This window comes from Argiope bruennichi, chromosome 9, assembly GCF_947563725.1.
Source record: "Argiope bruennichi chromosome 9, qqArgBrue1.1, whole genome shotgun sequence".
NCBI lineage: Eukaryota > Metazoa > Arthropoda > Arachnida > Araneae > Araneidae > Argiope > Argiope bruennichi.
In genome coordinates this window covers 53,440,278-53,455,766 of record NC_079159.1, presented here as the reverse complement: position 1 = coordinate 53,455,766, position 15,489 = coordinate 53,440,278, and the positions used below count along the sequence as shown (strand labels likewise).

Here is a 15,489-nt window from a genome sequence, read left to right as displayed (position 1 = left end):
TATTTTGAGATGTGCACTTCTATTCTCCGAATATATATACGCTAAATTTGGTAATTCTAGACCAAAAACCTGCTCAGCTGAGTGCCAACATACTGTTACAGAAATTCAATTCCACTAAGTTCAAAAAGTCAACGGGTTCGCCTGCAGTGTCTATAAAACAGGGCTCGCAGCAAACCTCGTAAAACAGGCCTCAATAGCAAACAACGGCGTTTATTAACACATAGACACGAATATATAGTCGATAAATAAGACGAGACGTACACACGCAATACACAGAGCACACTTAGAACAAATAGCAGCCCACAAGTAGTAAGCGGTAGTAAACAACAACCACAGCACACAAAGCGGCCAGACAGAATTCAGCAGGAGGAGGGAATCTACGTAGCTACTCTCTACACTCTCTCCAAATGTCTGCTATTCTTCACTGTCTTCTCGCTTATGCTGTATTCAACTGACGACTCACTGCTGCTTCTATAATAAAATCCAAGATTCGGTTCAAAGCTGAATTCATCAATCGCTCGAGTTACACTCAACGCCTGCACTTCGCTGGAATGATACTGGACTCGCTATACGATTTCATACCAAATACTGGACTGATTTCAGCTTGGGTAGCCAGCATTTTATATCTTCCGGAGGAGAGCAGAAATGATTATCGAATAATCAACATATTTCAGATCCTATTGGCTCTACCGCCAAAATTCTTGAAGATTCTAGTATCATCCATTTTGTCGCCATGCCCGGGGATCACTGATCCGATCAGTATCTAATAGAACTGATCGTAAAACAGTCTTTTCGACGATGGAATAACCATGTTGGTAAGCAACATTGTAGATTGTAGCAAAACATTCTCCTTTAATATCAGTAGAGATTGAACTTTGAAAAATGTGATGTAGCAGTTCTACTCAATATGAATATAATAGTTGAAAATTACATAGTTGGCTAAAAGAATTCTCATTTGCTATTTCATCTGAGGAACAACAGATGAAATTTTTAAATAGCACGGCTCTTTTACTTATTTGGCTACAACCAATCTTCTTATAACTTGTCTTAAAATTCATTGCCATATAGACAAAATTAGGCATTGTCTTGCAAGTATTATGTTTATCAATATAAAAAAAAATTTACTTTCATATCACTAAGTATCAAACATTAAAATCTCAGGGAGAAAAAAAATTCTTAATTTTTAAATTTTATTATCTGTTATGCAGAAACATTTGTTGCACAAAAATGATCACAAAATCAAAAATTATATGAAAACTAATTTTTAAATAATGATATTTTTCTTTTTGAAAAGCTTTTTTGTTCCCAATAACTTTTAGAACAAAAAATTACCCGGATCAGTTGCTATTTTCCTCCTTCAGAAGTGGTGTTTCGTTTTTGAATCCTCTTTTTAAGTTAGATAGCAGACTTTTGATGATTTATTAGAAATAATGTACATTTTTCTTATATCTGAAAATACAACAGATAGCAGCTCCTCTTAAAAAGGATATTAATTTTGTTAAAAGACAAATAATTTGTTTTTAGTTTCAGTTTATTCATTCATTATCACTGTTTTTGCACAGAAAAATAAAATATCTGTGCCTTTGCAAAGATTAAAAAAAAAAAAAAAAAAAAGGATGGGTCTAAATAAAAATTACAAAAGTGTTTTACTACTCATTAAGACATTTTAATTAAAATACAATACTGTCCAAGTCAATTGTGTATGTGTCAACATTCCAATAAAAACAGATAAACAAATACCATTACTTTATACAATAAATTATATTACAAGCTAAAATAAAGTTACAGTTATAACTTTTTCTTTTTTCGTTTCTTTGTTGAGCCATTAGACACATTCTGTTTAGGATTTTCATTTTTATACACAGCATGCCCACTTTCCTTTAGATGCTCAAACAACTTATTTCTTGACAAGAAGTTTCTATTGCATTTTTCACAAATTGTATTAGGCTAGAATAAATGTAAAAAACATTTATATTTAAACAAAGAAATAAAATTTTAAAAACTGCATTTATTAGATGTAAGCTTTTTATGGGTGGTGGGGAGAGGAATCTCATAAACTGTGGATTTGAGTAATTACAAAAAAAATTATTACCTTTTCTTTGATTTCTTCCTCAATATCTTCAGAAGGAGTTTCAGGAACTTTTTCTTTCTTAACTTTGATTTTCTTGTCCTTCTTGTTAGATGTATCACTGCAATAGTTAGTTATTATGAATTAGAATGGTATCTGTATTATTACTTAGAAATTATAATGCAAACAATTATTTTTATTATGAGGATGCTATATTATATCTGTATGACAATGGTGTGCAATTATAAGTTTATACATGGAATTGAATCATAAAAGAAATTAAAATAACTTTTGATAATAACAGAAAATTTTGATATCCTAGGTTAGTTTTAATTCAGGAAGTAAAAAAAAAAAAAAAAAAAAAAAAAAAAATACACAATAAAGGAAATACGTTAAAAAAAAAGCAATTAATTTCTGGCAGAATAAAAATGAAACATTTGTTACAATAATTATATTTAAAATACAGAAAATGCTTTTTCTGAAGTAAATATGAACTTTTGAATCTTAGTTTATTTATAACATTTATATTTTAAATAATACAATTGAATTAATTTTTTTTTATGGTTTCTTGATGTAAAAGTAGCATATAAAAGACACCGTATTTTTAATTAAGAGTAAGCAAGTAAGCAAAAAATAAAAATGAACCTCAACTAATTAGATAATTTTTACTTCGAATTATAATTAAAGTAGAATCAATTTCATATTTTATTAACACCACAATATATGTATCTTCCATACAATATTTTTTCAATTTAGTTTATTAATAAATCTATAAAAGAAAGTTTTTTGTGTAAATAATTTTTTGAAGCAGCAAGCTAATATACATATGGAACTGTTTTAGGACAAAAATCATTGAATAATATTAAAAATATGTTAGATAGTATAACTATAAAAATTTCAATATTTTAAAAAAGTACAATAAATGCATTACTTTTTGGGTGGCACTTTGGTATTTGTACAATTTGATTCTTCAGGTGGATCTACAATGGTTACTTCTTCTAACTTAGAACTCAATTCTTCTTTATTTTCAATATCATCCTGGAATGTATATTTGATCAATAATTTTTAATTCTTAAAGCAAAGGTACTTTAAGGCTACACATGCCTAGCAATACTAGAAACATTTTAGAATCTAATGCATTTTCCTTCAAGTTATTAACTAAAAAATATAATTCAGATAATGTCAAAAAATATAATCCTTATATAATAACTAATTTTACAAGAATTCTTTGTGTGTTAAAAAACAATTTAACAACTAATTATTTTTGATGTAATTATGCTTTAATAAGAATTATGTAAAAAATATATATAATATAAGATAAATCAAATTTAACAGATCCTCCCCTTTACTGCGAATAGCTTAATATATAAGAAAGGTAATTTTTCATTTTCATTTAAAATTTAATTTCAAAGAAAATAATCGATTATTCAGATTTCTGATAATAATAGAAATTTTTTATCTCAGTTATCAATTATTCTATGTTATCTAAAAACACAAGTTTTAAAAATATGCGTAAGAATCCCAAAAGGCTCATGGAAAAAACATTGTGATTGTGAAAAGAAAGTCTTCAACTAGTTCATTAAATGCTGAAAGCATGAACAGCTGAGAAATTAATTTTAAAGAAAAATTATTAAAATTTTCCAGACATTTACTAAAGAAAAACAGTATTTTTATGTGTTATGATTGAAGCTTGCTTTTCAGATGCTTATATTTTGGTAATTCAATTACAGTTCTTGGATAAAATCAGCCTAAGAAGTATTTAGTTTCTATTAATTAATATTTTTTCACAAGACCAAGATATAATTTATCTAATTTTATTATAAACAAGTAAACAAGATTATTTTATACACAAATAAAAAAAAAAACTTTTTATAGAAAATAATCTTACATTTAATGTTGTTTCTGCCAAAACATTCTTATTTTTCTTCTTCTTCTTTTTACTTTTTGAAGAAGAACTACAAAAATTTCATATATTTTAGTTATATAATAATTATTGATGAGAATATAATATATTAATAATATCACAATTAGCGAGGGTAGAACCCTTTTAAGACTATGCATAATTTGAATATAATTATCATCATTAAATAACACAATATTACAATTTGAATCATTAAAATTTTCTTTTAAACATAATTTTTGTATAGCAAGACATTTTAAACTATGGCTTACGCTATCACTTTTTATAAAACAGTATTAAGGTAGCAAAATTATCCAAAATGCAGTTTTCTTTCTTACAAATTCTCTAGCATTTGAAAATGAAATTTTTTTAATTACTTTTATTTGAAGTTTTTAAAAATCGTTACTTATTTACATCTTTTTCAAAAACTTTTCTTCTCTTTCTTTCTTTTATTGTTATTTTTCAAGAGATATGAAAAAATTTCTAACAAAAATGAGTTCTCTGAGTTACACTGAAATCCAATTAAATGTATATGATTTTGTGTTCTTACCTTCTAACTAATTCCTCTAATAATGCTTCACTGGTTTTTTCAGCATCAGAATCGGTCATTGGAGGATTCTCTTCATCAACAGCATTCTCCTCATCATTTTGCAAGCCTGCTTCTTCTTCTTCCATTAAATATTTCAGAAGAGCTACATTTTCTTTGTGCTTTTTCGAATTCTCGTGATTTTTCATTCTGTTAAAAAAAAGTTAAAACCAGTAAATTAAATATTTACAAAACTAAAGTAAAATACAAAATACCATTATTAAATAAAAGTTTATTTTTTCAATTCAACTTAACTTAAATTGGTTTGTTTATCATTTAACCTCAAAGAGTATAGAAAAAATATATGTCAACATATGGTTGATCATATAGCATGTATTATATACAATAATGTAGAATAGAATAATTACTATTTTGAATTATTAAAAAAAATTAATCAGTTTTCTTTTTCTTCTAATGAATAACTCTAAGACAAAACATGATAGTTGGATTATGCTTTACATAAAAAAATAATATTAAACATATGGTTTTATTTTAAAAAATAAAAGGAAAGAGAAAACAAAACAACCAAAGCCTGTCATTTGTGGAACACTCAATATGAGAAAAACAAAAATTTGAAAAAGATTTTTTTTCCCTATAAAATACACTAAAATGTTCTTAATTTCTAATTAATATATACTCTAGAAACAATTTCCAAATCATTTGGATTTCATCTCCAAAACCATAATTTCTGAGTTGCAAAAGTGAATATTTTCTCATAAAATCAAATTTTCTTAAAATCATGAAGGGTAAAAAAATCTTTAAAGAATTCCATGCTTATTTCTCCAAAGTGTGTTACACACATACACATGCACACACACAAGGAAGTAAAATCTTTGATAAAGTTTTAAGAACAAAAATGCAATTAAAGGTTTTGATGTAAAAACAAAAATTTTAAAACATTTGCCAATAAAATTAACTAAAGCAATAAAATGATAGTCACAATTATTTGCATATGCTATCATAAGGTCAATCACGATTAAAGTCATTACATAGACGCTTAAAAATATTAAGAGATAATAATATAACATCATATACAAAAGTTTTTTTGTTTTTTTTTCATGATAGAAACTTTTTTTAAATTTAAACAAAACACTTTTTTTATACTAAACATATCAACATTTTTTTAAAGACAGAATAAAGAAAGTTATAAAACTAAAACATTTTTTTCTTCCAGATTAATCTCAAAATATCATTCACAAACAGTTAAATAATAATAATGATGCAATTTAATTAATATTTTAATTTAGGGACTTTTAAATAACAGCCGTTAACAAAGAATGATATTAAAATGAGAGCCTTTAAATATTGCACTTGAACGAATTATTTATTTCAAATATTTGAACTGCTGTTTAATGTAATATGCAACATTACGAAGATAATATATATACATACAGATACACATATATATACATTTTTGTTTCATAGAAAGATTCATTTCCTTTTAAATAAGAATGGTATATACGTACGCTTTTTCAGATCTAAAATCCTTTTCACAAGCAACACAATACAAAGCATCTGGTTCCTCTTCCTCTTCTTCATCTGCATAGGAACAGTATACATATAATATATATACATAAAATTTACAAGTGCATATTTGCATCTGTTAAATGTCATCATCTTATAATTAAATCATATCATCTCTTATTTACTGTCATTTGTAAATTCAAATATATGAAATGTAATAAGGAAAATATGTCAGATATTTTGAAAATTTTTATTAATAATACAAGTAAACAGTAACCGAAAATATTATTAAGGAAAAATTAATTAAAATGATAAATTTCATTATAAAGCACAATATTAATTAAATATTTAATTTCTCATTAACAAGGAAAAATGTTTACTACTCTGGATTTTCATTTTAAAAAAAACTCTGCACCAACCTGCATCATTTGTAGCATTATCACCAAATGTTTCGTCTATTGCAGTTTCAAGTTCATTGAATTTATTTTCTAACTCTGAATTTGACAGCCATTCAGATTCTTTATAACTTTCCAAAGACCTAAAAATATATATTCCTTATAGAAACATTTAAAAACAATCATACAAAAATTATAGAGGTAATTCTATAAATGATTTTCATGTCACCTATACTATTGCTGTTTTTGTTTTTAAATAAATATATTATTTCATTTATTTATATAACAAACATTTTTTTTAAAAAATTGTCTTAAAAATGAATACAATTTTAAGGCTGAATCAGCAGAACAGATTCCTTTAATAATCATTGTTGATAAATGAAATTGTAAAAAGACGAAGAAAGATGGATTGATTGGAATGCTTTTTCTCTAATGGCAGAGCTTAACGATGAATAAATTTTAACTGACTGAACTTGTCTTTGAAACATTATTGTTGTTACACATCCTCCCCTCAACCATGATCTATATAAACAAGTAAATACCGGTTTTGGAAAAGAAGAATTAATAACGGAATGATAAAGGAATAAAAAGGCTTTGAAACTAAAAGTTTTCAAAGAAATTTTTCTTTTCAGTTCAAACTATGATTAAGTAAAACCTGAATAAAACAATGTGCGATTTATTTAAATTCCCTCAACTGGTTCCTTCTTTAGCTTAGTTACAAAATCTGTATTAATTTTCCTTCAGTTCATATTAGTATACCTTTTTTAAAAGTTTATGAATACTTTATTTTCATTTAAGATGGCTTTAGCATACATTTATTTAGAAAATTGAAACTTTTATTTATCATTAAATTCACAGAGCAAATTAGTCACATTTGACAACTATTTGATTCACCCTTTCTCTAAAATGAAGTAATAATTCAATTAAATTGATGAAATAAAATCTGTTTGTTGTTTAAAATAGTTTATATTTATTTACATTAATTTTTTTGAGTAAAATCTATATAACAATAATACTTCAAATTGTACAATACTTACTGTACCAAATAATCCCTTATTTAAAAAATTAAACTTAAAATTTACAAGATTGATTTTTATTCAATAAATTAAATTTTAAAGAAAGTCAAATGAAATTTTAAACGAGCTAATGCACTTCAAAATATGAAATCAAACTTAATTCTTATGAAATTCCTACAAAATTCTTGAAAAAATGAAACTTTTAGATTTATTAGTTAAAAATTTGAAACCACTTTATATAAGTAGCTCCTTGAAAAAATATTTGACTTTGTGTGTGTGTGGATTTCTTAAAGAAATGTACAGGAAATTATGCCCTTTGCAACTTTATTCAGTGATATATAAAATCCTCTTAACATTCCCCAGAGCTTAAATTAATATAATTGAAAAGTTAAATTATGGCATTTAAAGACATTACCAATCAGTAATCAGATTCTCTCTTTTGCAGAGGGTTTATTAATAGTTGGGACTTAGATACCAACATATTGATATTGGGTTAAAACTTTTTATGAGTAGTGGGTGTATGAGTTGTATGATAATGGGGGCCATTTTGCATTCACCTCAATACCTGACTATGCTGTTGTGATGGAATGACTTTTATATTTCTCTAGATACATTAGCATTGTGGGAGAATGATTGTAGTTATTGCAATTTTAATTAGTATAAATACCATTCTCATGCAATAATTGTTTCAGAAATTATTAACAAAAATATGCATAATTTTAAATTAACTTCTAATTTAAATTCAATTAATTTTGCATTTTAAAAATCTGATAGTATTTTTATTTATTTTTTTTAAATTGCACATAACAAATTTCCTCAAGATTGAATTAAAAAAATTAAAATATGTATTAGTACTTATAGTACTAATCATACATATGCATATCAGACAGTAAAAAAATTCATCTTGTAACTTAAATAATGGACTCTAGAATCTTTCAATTTCTCTGTTTCTTACACTTTCACAGTGAAATAAATATAACATTAAATGCAATATTTTCTTTAATTCTGTAGGCATTCTCAGAATCTAACAGAATCATTTTAATATTACATTTTTTTCCCCTTTAAAGAACATTTATCATATGCCTGGATTATAATAATATGAATAACTAATTACTTACCTACTTTTAAATGACCATTTCAGCTGGAGGGGGGGGGCCTTTAAAGCTTATATAAATATTTTGTGGATAAAATAACATTTTTGATTTTGCAAATGTGCCTTTTTTTTTCATTAACATAAGCTCAGAAGAAAAATAAGGGAAAATTATACTCTAATCAAACACTATTAATCTGCATACATATTTGTTAAGGTATAAAAATTCATCACTTGTTTCGTTCTAAAAGCTGCTGCTTTCGTATTTCTTCAGCTCGCTTTGCTTTCTCTATTTTTCTTTCTTCTTCTTTTTTCTAAAAAATTACAAAATAAATATAAAAACAAATAATATAATAATATTGAAATAGTAGCACAATAATACAGACTTCAGACACCAGAAGTATTCATATTTTTAAAAATATGCTGCCAAACACACTCAGAGAATATCTTATAGAACCTTTCAGATGCAATATTCGAAATTTAAATCAAAATATCACAACAGTAAGGTGGATAACTTAAATTCTATTATTTATTATTTTTATTTCATTAAAATCCAGTCAATACATTGCAAATGCATCAACATTATTTTACTGTAGTTTATGTTCATTGTAATATAAGATCTTAAAAATTTGGTACTGCACAAAATGAAGAATAATCATTGCTATTTAATTTAGGAACATTCTAGTTATTTTTGCAAAGGAATATTTTAAGCAAGCAGAATAAAAATCAGAGAGGATAACTTACCTTTTGAGCTTGAACTCGTTTATCTCTTTTTCGAACAAAAGCCACTAGAGCCTGTAAAAAAATTATTTTTATACATATAGCATACTGACATATAGATCTTTCTATACCTTTTACATAACACAAATGAAAAAAGAACTGCATAAGTTCTAATCTGACATAGATAATGAAAGAAAATAATTTTAGGGCAAAACTTCTTGTAAGTTTATGAAGAAAATTATACTTATTTTAAAATCATGAAAAGAAAAATACCATTATTTATTAATGTGAATATATATTACTTTACAGACAGAGAACACATAAAGCAGTTGAAGCCTCTTCTTTAAATTTTTAAAAGTACTTATATTTCAAAAATCAGTAATGTTTTAATAATATCAGCAAGTGATTTATCAAGGTGCTTTTACACACACACACACACACACACACACACACACACACACACACACACACACACACACACACACACACACACACACACACACACACACACACACACACACACACACACTTAATTTTAATTTAATTCTATATTTGTTTCAATGATCTTTCAAATAAATATGAATTGTAAGAAATTTGTTTTAATAATAAGATTGGAAGTTCTTCTTCAATTAACTTCATTAATATGTACTGAAATTATACTTCATGAATATGATTTCATCACCAGATTATAACCACAAATATACTCAGATTGACTGCAGTACAAAAATGTTACTCAAATGTGTTATACGTGGATAGTGAGAATGAATTGTTGATCCAGTTAGTTTATAACAGCTTATATCACAATACTGAGATATAGCATATATATACTGAGCATAATACAGGAATAAGAATATATTACCAAAAATTAAAAATATGCTGCCTTTTAAGAAGTATTTGAAATAAACATAAATTTTTCTAAATTAATTTGTACGAATGATCAAAAATATTTCACAGTACAATTTGAATTGATTTTTTAAATGTTGCTATTAACAGACAATAATTCAATAATTAAAAAAAAAAAAATCCTTTAAAATATTTTAGGAAAACTGAAGGAATTTTAAGTTAGAATTTATTTTAATGCATCTTAAGAATTATTTCTAAAATTCTGAAAGTTATTTGAGTTATTTATATGGAAAGGTCTAGATCATTAGTTTTATATAAAAAAAAAGTAATAAAGAGAATTTTTATTAACTTACTCGGACTTCTTCATTTCTAGCCTTCTTGAATTGCTCTCTCAGTTTCTTATTATCTTTTTCCATTAAACGAATGACTTGTCGCCCAGCTCCCGATTTTCGAGCCTCTGTTAGGTCATACTTATCAACCCATGAGTAAGACTTGGCTGTACAATAGCTTTGCCAATAAGCATAAAAATTATGGACTACCTAAAGCAAAAGATTAAACACTGTTAGAATATAATTAAGAACTGAATACTGTTTACCTCAAATTTTAAGCTATTTTTTTCCTTCCATTCTTTTACAAACTTAGAAAATTAAAAAATAAAAATTTATTATAGCCTAAAAATCATAATATATTTTTTAAATATTTACTGAAAAACATTAAAAAGTGGAACTCAAGATATCAAATTGTTACAGTAACAAATATAATGTTTCTATAAAAATGCTGTACCTCTTCATATGAACTATATGAATATCCAAAACTTGGCACTTCAAGTTCATCGTCAGAATCTAGAAATGGTTTATCTTCAGCAGCGATTTTTTCAAATACTTGCCTATATACAGTATAAAATCCCTGCAAGCAAAATACAGTTATAAATAGAATATTTCTTTAACACACATAAATATCAAAAACAGGAAATAATAAAAACAACAGTAGAAAATGCAATCTTGAATAATGAAATAAAAATTTTACAAATAAATAATTTTATTAACTGAATTGAAAAAAGTGAATAACTTTATGATTTAAAGAATTAAAAATTACTGTAAGCAAGCATTAAAAAAACATTTCATTTAATCAAAATAAAATTTATAATTTTTATTAGGTTACCAACTGTAATTATCAGTCATAATTATTAGTACAGAATAACAGACAATAAGTTTCCCCTAAGCATATTCCTTCCATATTTAAATGCACACACACATGCAACAACTATAGAAAACTTATGAAAAAATAGCCAAGACTGCAAAGTTTCCAGAATAAGATTGATTTTCATTGGAGAATATTAGTTACGTTAAAGTACATAAAATTTCAATCAAAAGAGCAAAAAAAAAAAAAAAAAAAAAAAAAAAAAATCCCACTCTAACTTGAATTTTAAAATTTTTTAGATTACTATATGAATAGAATGGCTTGATAATTGAGATTAAATTTAGCCATTCAAAATATTTTAAGCATATTTTCAAGAAAGTTTTTATTTAATTCCCAACATAAACAGAAATAAAAAAATTTGTAACAAAAATTATTTTACCTTTTCTTCATCATTGTAACCTTTAAAACAACTGGCATTAAAATACTGGTAAACATTTAAAGAATCATCCTTATAAGCTTCTTCAGCATCTAAAAATACAAATAAAAAATAATGATTCATTAAAATTAACAATGATTTTGGCAGTTAAAAATGTTCTGCAAGTATCTTTCATTTGAAATTTAAAATATTAACCTCTAATTTATCTAAACATTTCTCAAGCATTGTTAGATTACATGCTTCAAAAAAAAAAAAAAGTAAGTAGCATGAAATATAGCTAGTTTTATATAATGCGACGAAATACTGTAAAAATTGAATAAATGAAAAGATATGTTATAGAGTTAAAAATATAGGTTCAAAAAGGTTTTCACCTCCTCTTAAGATTTCTTCTTTATGACGATCATACCAAGCTCTCTCTTGAGGATCTATAAGAGTTTCATAAGCTTGCTGTATAAGTTGAAATGTTTCAGTTGCTTCACTAAGCCTATGAAGGTTTTTATCTATAAAATAAGTGAAAATATTAATTGCAGACTTGGATAAAAAGAGAATATTTTATTTCTTTTAAAAAAAGAGAGTGAGAATAGAAAAAGAAAAGAAAGTACACTAACATACTAACCACCTCATCAAAAATATTAGTTAAGTTTAATTTCAATTAAATCTCTTATGTATAACATGATGTTCATAGTTTTTCTCAAAAAGATAATTTTAAGCTTCAAATTTTAATAGACTACTATAGAAATAATTACATATTTACTGTGCAAATGAGCATTTTTTAAATCTAATGTCGTCATACTGCCAGTAAAAAATATAACCACTTGGGTAATGTACCTTCATACTGCCTATTCTTTTCACAATAATGATTCATTTTTTGTTTTTTGTTTTTCAGGTAAGTGCAAAGAAGAAAAAGAGATTCTGTTTTTATCTTTAAACAACATATAAAGAAATCATGAGATTTAAATATTTGATGAAACAGTAAAAATGCTTTGTATTTTATTACAATAATGAAATGCATGAAAAATTTTATTGTAATATATAGATAGTAAAAATCACTTTTGTGCTAGAATATTTTTGGATGCAATAAAAAAAACTGCTTTTTTTTTTTTAATTAACTGAAATTCCAAATATTATTTTTTTTAAAAACCCTTCTCAGATACACATTTTTCCACTTTTCAATTTCTACCTGTGTCAAATTTAATGACTGCAGGTCTAATAGTCTATTCTGAAGATTCCAATACACTCACATCTCTTTTACTATAACATAACTTCATACTGAGAAAATTATCACATAAATTGAGTTGATACAATCTACTCTAATCCATTTTACAATCTCTAATTATCTAATGATTTCTGATAGTAGAAACGAATTTTCTGAATCCAAAATATTAATTATAAAATGAATTATAGTGCATATTTTTAGTATAAAAAATTAATGACATAACTAGAACATGTCAAATAAAAGAGATATGGAAGAAAATTTGGGTGTTAACATATAACATTCACAAGTAAATTTATATTATTAAAAATATATAAATTTACACATTAATTTAAAAAATATGAGATTCTTTAAAGGTTGGAAATTAATGGAATGATAAGAAATAGAGATATTTACAACTGTAATTGAATTAAAGAAATATTTAATAACAATTCCTACATATTCAAATTTTCATAAACTGAAACTAGTCTTAAAGAATGGTCCTTAAGAGTATAAATAACCTCGTGAAAGGAGTAAAAGAATTACTAAAGAATTATATCTAGATCAACAACGTAATACAAAATTTTTGTAAAATTTCTTTTATTTTAAAAGATAAACTACCTTAAGCGCGATCATCTGAATTTCCATTTAAAAAAAAGTCAGCAAAATCTATAAATTAATTTAATTAAAAAGTTTAAAAAATAAAAAAATGAACAACTAATTGATATATTTAATAAACATCAAAATGATGTTAGTAAAAATAACCTCAAATAAAGAAAAAATAATAAAAGTTGTCCTTATTTTTAACATTACCAGGATGCCATTCTAAAGCCAATTTTCTGTAAGCTTTTTTTAAATCATCGGATGTACAATCTGGTGATACTCCAAGTACTTCATAGTGACATTTCATAACTGCAAAAGTTTTCTTTGATGCAGAATAAAAAGGTTAGTATTTATTACTGAAAAGCTCAGTATTTTGCCGCGGTGTCTTCTTTCAGTTTACACAACATGCATCACGGCACATGCTCGTCATGAAGTAGGAGTGTATAAAGCCTGATCTACAAACATTGTATACGTCAGGCAATCGCGTATAATTGGCTGAAAAATAAACCAATAAGAAAAAAGCTTCGGCTCAATTGTAGCTACAGTAGTTTTTGTCCAATAGTTCGTTTCCATTTAGCATTGTTTCGATTAAATGAAAAGTTTTCGATTAATACTTTTTTTGCTTCCTGGACGAACAGTGAACGATAACTTTTATGTATATCAATCCGAAACTATGAGTTCAATTAACATTATTTCAAATCCCTCTGTTTTTCTAGAAGTTTATCTAAATTTCAACAGTGGCTGAATCTTTCTAATATCAAATACGGTGAAACATTTCGGGATGTGACTTCTATAAATCAATGAATTGTATGTGAAAATACAACCTCTATTTACTACATCCCGAATAGCTCGTTATCTGATTCTAAGATAATATTACTATTTGCTCATTATGTTCCAAGATATATATTATTTTAATTTCACTTCTTTAAATTTCACAAAAAAAAGAGCAAAATATTAAGAGAATTCATTAATTAAAAGGATTACTCCATTATATATTAAACTTGGTAACGATTTTTCTTAACAGAAATATTTAAAATGTTGCATTGTTTTTTAATAAACTAATGAATATATTAGGTCTATAGTAATCCATATAATAGAGTAACTTCCAGTTTGTAAAATCAAATGTTTCTGTAGATTGAATTAATTGAAATACATTTAATTAATCCCGTTTTTCATCCACTTTATCACCAGCCGTTAATATGGAAATATTCACAAACGAAAAATACATTCTATATCATACCATGGAATTTGTTTCGAAATAAATGATGTTTTATATTTTAAAATTATTATAGACTCGCTTATAGTATGAATATTAAAAATGAAATGTTTATTCTACTTGTTATGATTTTTAATCTTATTATTTTAATTTTTTTTGGGGGGGGAGGGTGCATTTGAAGAATTAACCACTTATTTCCTGCAAAATAATAACAACATTTTTTTTAATTGCAATTTTTGTAATTTTTAAGAATGCCTTTCTTAACATTTCTCGTTAAAAAATATTTAATCAAATACTACACTCACTAAGAGACATGCGAATAATTTTTTAATTCCATAATAGGAAAACACTGTATTTAAATTTTTGAAACTGTAATTAAATCTTTTTTATTATTATTTAAGATTTTTTTATCACATATTTTGACATCTTTTCTGTCATAAATTTCTTGGAAGTCAAATTTTCTTTTTCTAGAAAAATATTTCAGAATTCTTTTCTTTTTAAACTTCAGTTTAAGATTTTATTCTGTATGTTAATTTCTTTTCTTACACCTACAAATTTTACACTTTCTCATATTACAAACTAAATTAAGTTATAGAATATCTATATCATAATAATGATATTGAAAATGCAAGAAATTTCATTTATTGGAAAAAACCCGAATGTTTCTGAAAACGAAATCGTTATTTGTATTTCAATGATTTTATAGTAATACTTACTTGCACAAAAGTAAAGCCTGTAAAATATTCGTTTGATAAATAGTATAATATCAGAAGCATGATTATTTTAAAACAACATTCTGTAAGTTTAATATCCGAGGTGA

At 25.3% G+C, this 15,489-nt stretch overlaps 1 protein-coding gene across 1 annotated transcript; it reads right to left on the bottom strand.

Annotated features, from left to right (window-relative positions):
* Positions 1–1,692: 1,692 nt before the first annotated feature.
* On the bottom strand, positions 1,693–13,883 carry LOC129984094 (dnaJ homolog subfamily C member 21-like). The gene is made up of 14 exons (XM_056093874.1): positions 13,664–13,883; positions 12,030–12,158; positions 11,662–11,750; positions 10,866–10,988; positions 10,436–10,621; positions 9,264–9,314; positions 8,754–8,833; positions 6,438–6,556; positions 6,021–6,093; positions 4,519–4,704; positions 3,957–4,023; positions 3,000–3,106; positions 2,093–2,189; positions 1,693–1,947 (listed from the first exon to the last, which is right to left on the bottom strand). The coding sequence occupies exons 1-14, from the start codon at positions 13,758–13,760 to the stop codon at positions 1,789–1,791; spliced, it is 1,563 nt and encodes a 520-aa protein (XP_055949849.1). The 5' UTR covers positions 13,761–13,883; the 3' UTR covers positions 1,693–1,788.
* Positions 13,884–15,489: the final 1,606 nt, after the last annotated feature.